General features: G+C 36.8%; 1 protein-coding gene across 1 annotated transcript; it reads right to left on the bottom strand.

The window, feature by feature from the left end:
* Positions 1-6,717: 6,717 nt before the first annotated feature.
* On the bottom strand, positions 6,718-11,815 carry LOC140164278 (uncharacterized). The gene is made up of 3 exons (XM_072187546.1): positions 11,772-11,815; positions 8,222-8,571; positions 6,718-7,449 (listed from the first exon to the last, which is right to left on the bottom strand). The coding sequence occupies exons 1-3, from the start codon at positions 11,813-11,815 to the stop codon at positions 7,211-7,213; spliced, it is 633 nt and encodes a 210-aa protein (XP_072043647.1). The 3' UTR covers positions 6,718-7,210.
* Positions 11,816-13,164: the final 1,349 nt, after the last annotated feature.

The raw sequence follows: 13,164 nt of genomic DNA, 5'->3' as shown, positions 1-13,164 counted from the left end.
CAGGAAATATTTTACTTTTTCCCCCATTAAAAAAAAAGCAGTGAAAACAGTTAAATTTTTCACATGTTTACAAAAGTGACCCTTGTCAATATAAATGTTAAGGTATAAGGCTTACTTTCTTCCAATAAAATGTTAAAAAAGGATACCAAAGATTAATTATGCATGTTTTTCTGATATGTTTGGGGGAAAAAAAGACACATTCCACTTGAGACTTTTTAGATCTGCAACTGTAAACATAATTATTCTTTTGTTTTGGCCTAAGGTTGTGGCAAAATATTGGTTTGGTTAGGGTTAAAAAGCCATTGGAAAGGTTAATGGTGTGGGGGGTTACAAAATATCTCAAACTTGAACATCACTAGTTCCTATGATTATGATAGGAACTTGTGATAGATGTGGAAACATTTTTTGTGCCTGGGGTCTGAGCTACGGAAGCGGTCTGTTGGAAAACCCTAACCAAACAGTTACTTTGCCACAGCTAAGCATATTATATATATTTTATACTGAAATGTATTGCGGTTAGTTTATAACAATGGAATGTTGTACCAAGTGGATGTTTTATCCAGCTATACTATATTGATGTAAACCTTTGATGAGAGCGTACTACCGCGATGTTATCATGGCGCATGTGAAGCTTAGTATGTATGGGAAAAGCGTAGTGTGTGTGCTTTATGCATTGTTGATTATGCTGCCGTACACGTTGTGCAGGGCACCTTGTCAACATCACAGAGGTACCCTCTTGTCACAGATTAACAGCAATTTACTGTATTACAATTATTATAAATATGTAGGAGGCAAATTTGTTTTCAGAATTTACATGAAGAGTTCAGATGCATGCAAAACTTAAGTTAACTTAAACTTGAGTTAAGGCCACCAACATCTGCCCTAAAATGCTGGTTTTAAATTGACATACTACTTGAGTAAGGCACTTTATCTCGATTACTCCTCTCCACCCAGGTGTTTAAATGGGTACCGGCATTCTTAAATGCTGGGAAGGTAACAGACTCGCTGTAGAGGAGGTGTAGCGATCCCCTACATGTATAGCAACATTTCATGGAGCAGTCTGGCCCAATCGCCAATGAAAGAGAGATGGGCACTCCGATCACTGTTTACAGGATAGTCTCCTTTACCTTTACCTTTACTACTGTAAGAAAATCCAAGGTAAATTTTAAAAATAGTAGTACATATTTTGTTATTATTTTCTTTATAATATTTGAAATGACCAGTTATATTTACCTCATTTATCTCAAAGTGAGAAAAATGGATATAAATTGGTTTGTATCTGAACTCTCCATCTCCACATGTACATCAGTCATGTAACTGTATGGAAAAAATATATGTAGGCCTATATGTTATGCAATTAAGTGAAAAAGAATGTATCTATAGTCGTGTCTTGTCTCAAGTTGAGAGTACCATCAGTGCATTTACGCCATTGCGTCACCAGCGTAGTGACAAAATCGCCGTTCCGCGTGTGTGACTGTGTGTATACGCCCCACAGAATTTGATTAGTGTGCACAATTCGAAACTGCCACAGCGAAAATTATTCAACATGGCTTTACTCTCAACTTGAGACCAGACACTGTAATGGATGTAAAGTATTTAAAGTCACAAGAAGTGTGAGAGCTTTGTACACAAAATTGCTCACCATTATAGGCCCTAACAAAAAGTGAGGATTAGTTTGATGGTCTCTTTTTTTGAAACATAATGACTGATGTAAGATCTAAAAAAAATTTTCTAGGAACTTGAAGTCTAATTTTGAAAATGTATGTTGTGAAATGTGTTTTCTTTTGGTGGTACAAGGAACAAAGTGGTAGCCTCATCATCCATGGTGGTACACCACCCCTTACATTTCTATGTGCCATTGTGATATGATTTGGCTTAATATCCAATCTGCTGGAATGAATGCAACTCAAAACTTGGAATCTGATTGGTTTGAGAAAACACCAAAAATCAGACCACCCCTGTTTAACATTTAACACCACACATTACTGTGTAAGGACTTGAATATTTACTGCTGCTCATATTTTATTTCTGAAAGCATACTTCCAAACTCATGTTCTGCGTTCGGAGGCCTGGATGACATAAATGACATGTTGGATGCTAGGATCGTCCGACGTCCAAGTACTTGAAAGATTCCAGTATGCTGGCACATTTATTGACTGACCTTGCATAATTTGGGTACAGAAACTCATACCCTGATACCCAACAAACAACATCACAAGGTCAAATTATTGATTATGATTAGGTTATTGAACCCCTGTCTTGGGAGATGAGACTGTCGGGCACATACATGTAATGATGCAAGGTGGCTTCCTCTGTAGAATAACTAAGTTGTATCCAATTCCTTTGCATGTTTGGGTTTCTTAAAATGGGATTTGTTATTCATTATATTAAACATGTTTCCTTATTCAACAGAAATGTTGTGGGTACTGGTATAATTTCAAATGTACATATTTTACATGTAACTTTACCAGAGGGCTCAGACCCAAAGAGTACCGGCTCAAAAGTGCCCTGTCGTAATGCTACATGGTAAATCCCCATATTGGTTTGTCATGCATGGAGACCAAAATAGTATACATTGTACCTCCAGCATTTATGGGCAAAAACCTGACATCAAATGATAGTTTGCATCTATAACATTTCCCAGCCTGATGTGGCAGTGACATCAACACGCTGATGCAGCTGTTTCGTTCTCGCATCTATGCTGCATCTTCAAACATGTGTACGGCAGCACTCAGAGCGAATGCTAGCAATTTCAAGCAGCGCCAAATGAAATACGCACTGACATCACAGCAACAAAAAGATGAAAAATGGTATATAAGTTTGAATGTTACAAAGTGGGTGTATTACTATACAAACAAGCTCACATTTAAAATCCAGAGCTAATCTTGCCCTCCATGACCAACAATCAAACATGGTGAAGTTGGTACTCTTTGGGTCTAGTCTTGTTGCACTGCTTGAACAATTATTAACATCCATACTCAGGAATTGATGCTCACAGGAGCCACAACAATGGGCTGTTCTAGTAGAAATTCATACACTCCTATATGGAAGAAATTACCTTAATCTTCCACACAGGGAGTGTGAATTTTTTAAATACCCTTGTATGAGAGATAAGGTCATTTCTTCCACAGAAGGTGTATATTTCAACTGGAATAGCCCACCTTCCACTTATAGTTTGATCAGCTCGTAATAGGTGGGAAATGCTAGGCTTTTACCACTACGCCAAAAAGTAGACCAACGTTAAGAGTGCTAATAATAGTTGACCTGTCTGGTCTATATTTTGTGTGTTCAAGAATGTAGACAAAGTATAGGAATTAAATTAATATTTTGTGATGCTTCTGACGAGATGTCAGAAGACAATTCTCAAAATAAAATATTTTGATATTAATCCGCGATGTTATAAGGCCCGCCGATTACGAGCTGCAGTATAGTGGGTGGATTTCTGTTTATCTGGTACTTGACATTGTGAGAAATAAGTAAGCATGTTCTTCAAATGTGGTATGATCAAGCATAATCAGTCTGAAGTCAAGCATATTCAATTTTCTACATAATTGTTTAAAGCTACATTTGGCAGAAAACCCCATTGAAATTGAACATTTAGTTCCAAAGATAAGAACAGATGGAAAGTGTTTCCAAAACAAACCAATATTTCTGACTTCCGACTGATTTTGCTTGATCACATCACAAATTAGTAAGCATGGGAACTAAATTGCATTCATAACCTCATTAATATACGCGTAACATGCGATCCAATCATTTATATTTATTTGGAAAACATAAGCGCTGAACACGGTCACTAATAAACAACAGTGGACCTCCAGCTGTCAGCGTACATTGTAAATATTAGTAACCTCCGCGCGTGCCGTGTTGTGCGTCAAACAAACTCTTGCAGCGCTGCTATGCCACCGTATTTGGATTATGCATTACCATATTTGCACAGATTGTGATACGCACTTCTGTTATTGGTCGTTCTGTTTTAGCCTGATCGATTTTTGAAAAGGCAAAAGCGTAAAAATTGTTTATTTTGAGGCAAATTGTAAGATATTTTATAAAGTGAAGAGATGAAAGCTAGTGAGCGGTTATGAATGAGGTTAATAACTTTGCATCGGTAATATATCGGCCATTGTAACTGATTCGCAGTTATTAACCTCTAAATATTCTTTTTAAGTTCCATATGGTGGTGGTGTTGTTTTCCTGTAAAATTATTTAGGCCGTTTTGTCAATAGAATTTGTGTTTGTTACTCACTAGCACATGTATTTTGTTTTCATGAGATTTCCAGTATTACCATAATTTTTCAAATTCTAGAAAATTTACAATATCAGTATTTAGCTTTGAACTGTATAAGTGGTAATTTTCACGAGGGTTTTACTTTCAGGGATTTCGCGAAAGGAGTGCCATCAGCAAAATTAACACGAATATATATGTATTTATAATGTATTGCAAGTATAGGGCAAGACTAGGCAATCGCCAAAATAACAATCGCAAAAATGTCTCTCTCACTCCAATTGGCGAAAATAACTGTAGGCGAAAATGACCACTTATACAGTTGTTAATTAATTTTGAATTTGTATATAGCTTTGTGTCAATTGCTTCATCTGAAAATGGGAACAAACCAAACGATTGGTGAAGGCCTATTTTAACATAACCAGTTTTGTTTCATAACAGACTCCCCGTTCCCCATCTGTAATGGAAGTGGGTCAACATAGCATTCAATGTTTTTAAATAGCATAGAAGAAACAATCCACATTTTAACCCTCTGCCTCCCTAACAAAGCTAGTTTCATAGACTTCAATGATGTTTTGGTTTAGGGCAAGGTAATTAGTAAGGGTGTGTAATATTTTATTGTATAAATTGTATGTATAAGTGCTTATATAGAATAATATATTTTTGGTCATTATTGTAGTGATTGAATACAGAATGATTTCTTTGGCTTTCCATGATGCAATGATGGTAGTGTAAAATTCTAATATTGCATGGATTGGGTGGGGTGGAAGTTTGATCCGGGTTTTGTGGAAGTTTGGTCCAGGTTTTCTAAAGGATCATTGAAGCAAAAGCAATTGGGTTGCATATTCCCAACCCAAAAATTAGATTTTCAGAAGATAATACTGGGTAATTCAGTTTTTCACAATTTGGGACCAATTTGAAGTAGTCATTTTAATTTAAGAAACTCCTAAATTTACTTGCAATTTCAACAGGATTTCATCCATCCTGTCCACCCACTTTACGCCCTGTTGTTGCAGCTGTTTAAGTCGATGTTTATGTTTAGAAATTATATTTCATTTAATTTCCTTCCTTCTGTTCTGGAATGTGAACATATCTTGCCAACTTTGTATGACCTCCTCGTAGTTAACCTTTGACATTTTCAAACTGAAAAATTTATTCTGAAAAGTGTGAGGACCCAAAAAGTGTTGAAAGTGGGCTGGTTTTGCAAGATTTTGCCCGTGGCACCCCTAAAATGCCCCTGGATCCACTACTGCAAAGGGTCAATAATACAGAAAGCAGAATCTTAGACAACTATCCAGTTACCACGATAGAATCGCTTTATTCCTGTGGCAGTAACTGGCAGTGGATAGTAGTCCAAGATGCTGCTCTCTGTGTCAATAATGACGACTTTAAAAATTAATTTTCCAGAGTGCATAATTCAGTTTCAACCATATTTACATATTGCTCATGGAGGGGGTAGTAATGTATTATGCTCTGCATGCTGGCCATAGGCTTCAAAGTTTGAGATTTTATCAAAATATCACGAGCTATCTTAAGAATCACTGAACCAATACTAGGATTGTTTGTATTCATTTTAATACATTTGGCATGCTGATTCCAAATATGGTCTTAAAAATTTACAATTCTGACATTTTTTAATGTTAAAAAATTGAAACTTGTCACCTGCAGTCGACACCAGCGTGGAGAGAGTTAAAGACACCCCAATGTGGTTTGATTTGGGCCTAGACTTACCAGGGTTGACAGGTATAGAAATGCAGCATTGTTTCAAGCAGGGAGATGCCCTGGTTGATTTTGACATCATAATATGATTCTAATACAAGTATTCCTCTAGAAATGAATGACTTGCACAACCAGAGCACTGATTTGTTCAAAAAAGTATTTTCCAAACAGACCCAGTTTATTGTGTGTGAAGTATCGTTATTAGGCACCACATCAAATTTGGTCCTATAGCACTATTACTAGTGTCCGGTTAGGTACCGATGACTCTTTCTATCATACCCTGGTGATGTAATAAATTGTATCAAGCATAATAATTAACATTTGCATAGTGTTATCATTTTTCATTTAAATAAAAAACAAAAGCAAATTTTCAGGGTAGGATAGAAAGAGCCATCGGTACCTATCAGTGCACCAATAGCACTATAGGACCAAATTAGATTTGTGCCTTTTGAGGAAAATTCCACTGTAAGTGAAATTTCCTTCCCTTGTGTGAATAAGTTAAAATAACACAAAAATATATTTGTACCCTTGCCATGTGTTCACTATATCAAATGTATAATGATTGTAATTAAGTAAAAATGTTAACGAAGCAATGCAACATGCAATAAATCAGCATTGTAAGACACTGAAATAACATGTGGTGGTTTTATCTTATTTTATTTTTAGTTAGCAACATATTTTCTTCCATTTGATTTTGTTCTTACAGTGCAATTAATGAATTTAACACACCTAATGACGATATATAATAAATAAAATCAACATTTTTATTCATTTTACATTAAAATAGGAAATTAATGTTAGTAGAGCAAAATCAAATTGGAAGAAATTTTATGGTAAGAAAAATTATGGGAATAATTTAATTAATGCAAAAGAAAACAAAATACTATAATGCTGAATCGGATATCAAATGTAAAGCAGATTCAAAAGATTATCTACTTCAGAAGATGCAGCATTCTAGCTTTACCATAGTTCTGAGCTTTGAGTAACTTGCGGTGTATAGTAGTTCTTCCTAGTTCAGAGCCACTGGTTCAGGAAAACACAAATAAAAGCACTATTTTCACTTGGAATACTTTGGCAGCCTATAATCACAAACATGGCTCTAACAACTTCAAACACGTGAGCCGAACGTAAAACATTGCTATAACAACTTCAAACACGTTCATTATCATCAGACAAACAATGCTACTGCAAACTAGAAACATCTGTAAACTTTCAAACAAAACTAGTTCATCCCAGATATAAACACTGCTTATATTCCATGTCCCATCAGAGACCCTGCTGAGGCCATTTCAACAGTTTCAATATGCCGTGCTGCCCTCTTGCATTTGGCGCGTAACGTCCGTAAACTTCAAGTTGATTTTCACGTAACGTGGATTTCCAACCGACTTCTCCAGCGGTAGTGTAAGGGAACTTTGGTGGTAGTGGTGGTGGGTGTGGTGCGACAGTGCCCATGAATTGGATACTTGGCTCAGGTTTTGGAGTAGGCGTTGCTGTGGATTTACTTTCTGTGGAAGAGATTCAAAATGCAAAACAATATCAAGTGAAATGAAAACAAAGTTACGGATTCCCAAAGACAAAAGTTCAACTAATATTGATTCAACCAAAAGCCTGAAGTTGAAAACTCAGTGAATAAGTCGTGTTTTTTGCCATTGCAGACGAGAAATGATTTTGGGTCCAACTCGGCACTCTTGCCAGTATTGGGAGAATCCCAGCAAACAAAACGTTTTTGACATTATTCGAGAAAGTTTGCCAGAAAAAGGTTAAATGTCGAGGTATAAAAAGGGTTTAAAACGTTTTCATAACATTCAAAAACATTTTTTGCAGTGGTGTAGCTAGGGGTGGCGCCCAGGGCTAGACATAATGCCCCCTTCCTGAAACAATTGTGTGCGGAGCGCGCAAAAATTTGGACAAATAGGCCCTATTTGTCCAAATTTGTTCACGCTCCGCGCACAACTGTTTCAGAAATTGGGGGGGGGGGCATTATGTCTCCTTAGCCCTGGGCGCCACAACCCCTAGCTACGCCACTACAAAAATGAAAAATGTTTGCATCAAGTATTTTGAAATATTCTTGTGTTTTCTCTTAATGTTATTTAAACCTGTTAACCAAAATCAAAACCCAAAATATAACCAGTTTAAAAACGTTTCGTGTTTGCTGGGTTTGAACTCCCGTAGCCTCCTATGTGTAAATGGGTGATAACATGAACCCAACCTGATTTCATCCGAAAGAGTTGCGTCAATGTGGCCCTAAATAGGGACGTTTAGCATTTTGACTCGTACCTGAGCGTCGACTTATGGCAGGCAACTGACAGGAATCGCTTGAACGTCCAATCTGTGCAGACAATCTTCTCGCCGATTTGGGCCTTTCTTGCGACCCTACAGCTGCTGACGATGACGATGCTATATTTGGAAGATGATTTCCCACTGGTTTTGCTGTTAATCGTGGAGTGGATCTTCTTGATGACACAGACGCTGAAGATCCTCGTCTTCGGATATGACTTCGTGAACTGTCGGGTGTAGTCGGTTCCCCTACGAGTTGCTTGTTGAGATTGTTGTACTCTTTGGTTAAGTAACCCCACTTCTTTGGCCACTGGCGTAAGGAATGCAACTCATGTCTGACGTGGTCTTTCCTGAAACATGTGATCAAAACCAAAATAAGTTGGTAAAAGAATTACGTTTAAAGTTACTACTGCAACGAATGCGTTGTTGGTGTACTGAAATTATGATCCGTCGGAATGATACAAATTACTGTAAAACTTCCACCATTTTGATATTTTAAGCATTGCCAAAAATTGATGCAGTCACACTCTAAATTTTGCAACGGATAATGTAGTTGTGACAAATGGTTGAACCGATTGTTGCACTGTCTTGATGCTACGTACTTTGAATAAACCTGTGAACATATAGTGCCTATATTACAATATAAATCCAATAAAGCAGCCATAGGTGTCAATTGTCTTTTGGAAGAAGACTCGTAATTGGTAAAAGTAATTTCTTGGCTATTTATACTGCACTAACACATAATTGTCCCAAAAATACAAACGCATATACTTTCGGGACAAATATGTGTTAGTTAGATAAATAAAATGTACCTTTTCAATGATTCTACCTGTTCAGTAATTCTTCCTGTTATAGTGAACGCTTCCATTTACTCATCCAGCGGGGACCCGCGCGAAGCTATCCCGCTAGTTTGTATAAATTGTCTTCTAACAATCACGAGCCCTTTACCAAAAGACTAAATTTGACACATGTGGCCATTTAATGGTAATTATATCATGTACACATGTTTATTCAAAGTACGCAGCATCAAGAGAGTGCAACAAACGATTTAGGGGAGAGGGATCGATTGCTGATTTAACTTTGACACAAACTAAACCAAAGTATTGCGGTAAAATGCCTCGCAAAAACAAAATACGCGCCGCCTATAGACGAATCCAAATACACGCATTCCTACACCTGACTAGCAGCCTTTAGTTGGGTAGCCGTCGGCTACAATGCACTCAAAATGTGAAATGATTCGGCCTTGGCGGACATTTTAAACTGCATTCCATCACCCGTTTTAAACCTTCCGCGAAAAAACAGGCAGACAAAAGAATAACACAATACAGTTCCCTTCGACAAAACACACAGCATGGTCTATTCGTTGTTGAAGTGACATAATAATCGGATTAACTATACGCGGTATCTATGCATTGATGTACTTGCGAACAAAAGGACTATGTATATGAATAGATGCGACGGGATTCTCGGGACGGGATTATTTCCATTATTCTATTAACCCTCCTCGTCCTTGCATCTTCTCTAGGTGTTAGGTAGTCCGACGAGTAGGACCTGTTTTTTTCTTAGTTTACCAACTATACCACATGTATACTCTAACTCTGATCGCTCAAGAAAGATTAACCACAAAAGTCCACTATCCTCCCGAAAAACAAAGTCTGTGCGCCAGTAAGTGCACTTTTCTTTCGAAAAGGTCTACGTTTTGGAAGTCCTGCACCCCCCACCCCAAAAAAAAAAAAAAGAAAACTTGTGGTTTGGACATGTCTATGCATTATCCCAGCTCATTTATAAACCTTGCCATGGTGATTCTTTTATCATGACACAATATGTACAGAATGTCACCATGGCAAAAGAGTAATATGATCGTTGAAGAAATAAATCAAGTCGGAGCTACTCGTAAAGAGCTTCGTAACTTTAGAGCGCTTCTTCAATTAATAGTAAACAACGGTTATAAACCCCATTGTATGTCTATAATAATGCTCCATTGATGTAGCCTAAGACATGGAGGAAAGGAAGACATTATAGGAAGAAGAAAAGGTTATACATGTTGTAGGAAGTTGATGGTAAATGTTCAAAATCTTGCAACTGCAGTCATAGAAATGACTTGTTCGCCTTGTTGGCGCAATTCAAAAGGAGTAAGTTTGGACAACTCAAAAATAGTGTAAAAGTTGCCAAAACAAAATTCATTTTAGTTATCCGAACTTAAAAAATGCTGAAAAAGCTCAAAATGTTCCGTCAACTAATCAACTTTGTTGGCATTACTTAAAAGTTGATGTAAGTCGTTGCGTCAACTTTTTAAGTAATGCCAACTTCTGAATTCAAGTTCAGGGAACTTAGAAAATAAACAAGGTTCAAAGAACCAATTAGTTGAGTTATTGTAACTCAACATGTAAGTTGATGTAACTCGTTCATATTAAGTTACTGGTACTTATTGTTTTGAGTTATTCCAATTTGGTACTTTGTTACTTAATTCACGTAATTGGATCATTTTCTGCACAATTAGCAGTATTCAAATATTTATTTTTGTAATCAGTGCAAAATTTTGTATACTATAGCACACCTCTAGAAAATTATGCTAACCTAGTTTCATTTTCTGAGTTGTAACAACTCAATAAAGTAAGTGCAAATGAGTGCGACCAACATAATGATATCGAGTCAGCGTTACTCAAAATTGTACGCGTTGGCATTACTCGGAAAGTTGACGCAACGACTTACATCAACTTACTGTGTAATGCCAACGAAAAATTCTATGAGTGTGATTGTTGCGGCGTAATTAGTTGCGTATACATTTGAACAAATTATTATACAGAGCTTAGGCCTACTTATACTTTTAAGTCACCTTTATTGTGTAAAGGGAAAATATTATTAGTATTATACATGAAAAGCTATAAAATAACAAATTATTCTGGTTACTGCAAAACAATAAACTAAATTTTATTCTTTTCTTAGTAAAAAAAAAAGAAAGTATAAGCCTACCTACGTACATTGCTAAAGTGGAGGCGAATATACAGATTTTAAAACATGAAAACGGGATCACTCTGCCGTGCACTCATCATGCTTAGAATTTGAAAAGACCAGAACATTTACCATTAGGCCGTATAAAATTAATGTTTTGGTTCTCGTCCAGAGGATTTTCATGAATTGATGAGGGAGGGAGGTGTTTTTTTTGTTTTGTTTTTTTCCAATGTAAAATTAGCATTGTCAGTAGTTTTTGGTCTTCTCCAACAGTGCTTGAGGAAACGATGTGGCCCTTTTTTTTTTTTTTCAAATGTGAAATTCTGAGGGATAAACCCCTAGAGTACCACAAAAAGACTTGGAAGTGATGCTTGTTCTCTAATAAACTTATTTATATGTATGAAGATTTCATAAATCATTCCAAAGTCTAAAAAATTGAAAAATCTATAAAAAAAAAAAAATCTGACAAATCCCAGAAATTGAGGAGGGAGGGGACGAGAACCAAAATATTAATTTTACACGGCCTTAGGTACACTATAAAAAATAAATATAAAAATGTTGCGCTTATAGAAAGAAAATGGTGTTCATATTCACTTACCAGATTTCGTCATTGTGGACAAAATTGAGTTTTCTAGTTGTCATTCTCAATTTCGAGCTTAGCCTTCTTGACTTTATTAATTATCGCTTTTTCAGTGCACAGTTATATCTTCACAAGTCGCGAATCCTCCTTATGAAATAAAAATATATTTGGTCAAAATAAACCCCGAAACCCCATGCCCAAACGTTTCTCTTCAGTGACAGTCCACCACTTTTATGTCGAATTATCCCCTCGATGCCTTTTCGTCCCCGTGTCTCAGCCACATCAGTGACGGCTAACTGCGAGTCGCGTGCTTGGTAACGTGTTGTCAGGGGACGCAAAGGCGGCGCCCTGATGACAGCGGCTGCGCCGCGTAGCGGTGGGAGCGGATAGCGGAGTACGCGGAAAGTTTGTAGTTCATACTTCAATAGCTGCAGTGAGCGATGCAATTGTGATAATGATAACTTAATTGCATCATTTTGCAGGGGGAGCATTGATGATTTACTTAATGCTATATTTTACTGAGTGGATTGGTGGCTTATTAGTATTGCTATCTACTGCTGATGATGAGTGCATAAAGGTGACTTACTATAGCGATGCTTATCTACTAGGGCCTGTACTGAGGGGGTTATTAATGACTACTGACAATGATATCTGTTTTTGCTAGTGATGGGAGTATTGATGATTTTCCAGCAAATAATGTTCTTAAAATGTTATAAACGTGTTATAAACATGTTTTGGATAAACGTTTTAATAAATATCGGGTTATATTAGGGTCATAAAAACGTTTTAAAACACTATAACAACATTTTAAAAATGTTGTCAAAATAATGACTTTATGACTTACTGGTAATGCTATCTACTTTTCTTGGCAATGATGGGGTCATTTATGACTTACTGGCGATGCTATCTCTTGCTGATGGTACATTAATGACTTACTATATAGTACAGCTATCTACTGCCGATGGAGGCATTGATGACTAGCAGTGGCGTAGCTAGTGGGGGCCAGGGGGCCGGTGCCCCCCCCCCCCGCTCGTCATGGCCATAGGTTCATGTAAGGCCGTCGGTAGACGGAAGGCGTTGGTGAAAAAAAAATTGGGTTAACAATAGACTATTTTTGACCCAGAGTGACAGAAAAAAGGGGAGAATTGTATAAAAATGATGAAAAATTGTGAATTAAATTGAATTATACATACAAATTTTGTGTTTTTATTTTGGTACCGCCTATTATTCTCCTTTTTTTTTTTTCTTTTTTTTTTTTTTTCTTCACTTTTTCAAACCATGCAAAAAAATTTTGGGTCAACAAATCACAACTTCCGTCGGCAAAAAATATTTCCGTCGGTACATTTACAAGGATGACTTACTAGTAATGCTATCTACTGCTGATGGAGGCATTGATGACTTAATAGCAATG

This window comes from Amphiura filiformis, chromosome 11, assembly GCF_039555335.1.
Source record: "Amphiura filiformis chromosome 11, Afil_fr2py, whole genome shotgun sequence".
Taxonomy (NCBI): domain Eukaryota; kingdom Metazoa; phylum Echinodermata; class Ophiuroidea; order Amphilepidida; family Amphiuridae; genus Amphiura; species Amphiura filiformis.
Note: the sequence above shows the minus strand (reverse complement) of the source record. Positions and strands in the feature narration are given on the sequence as shown.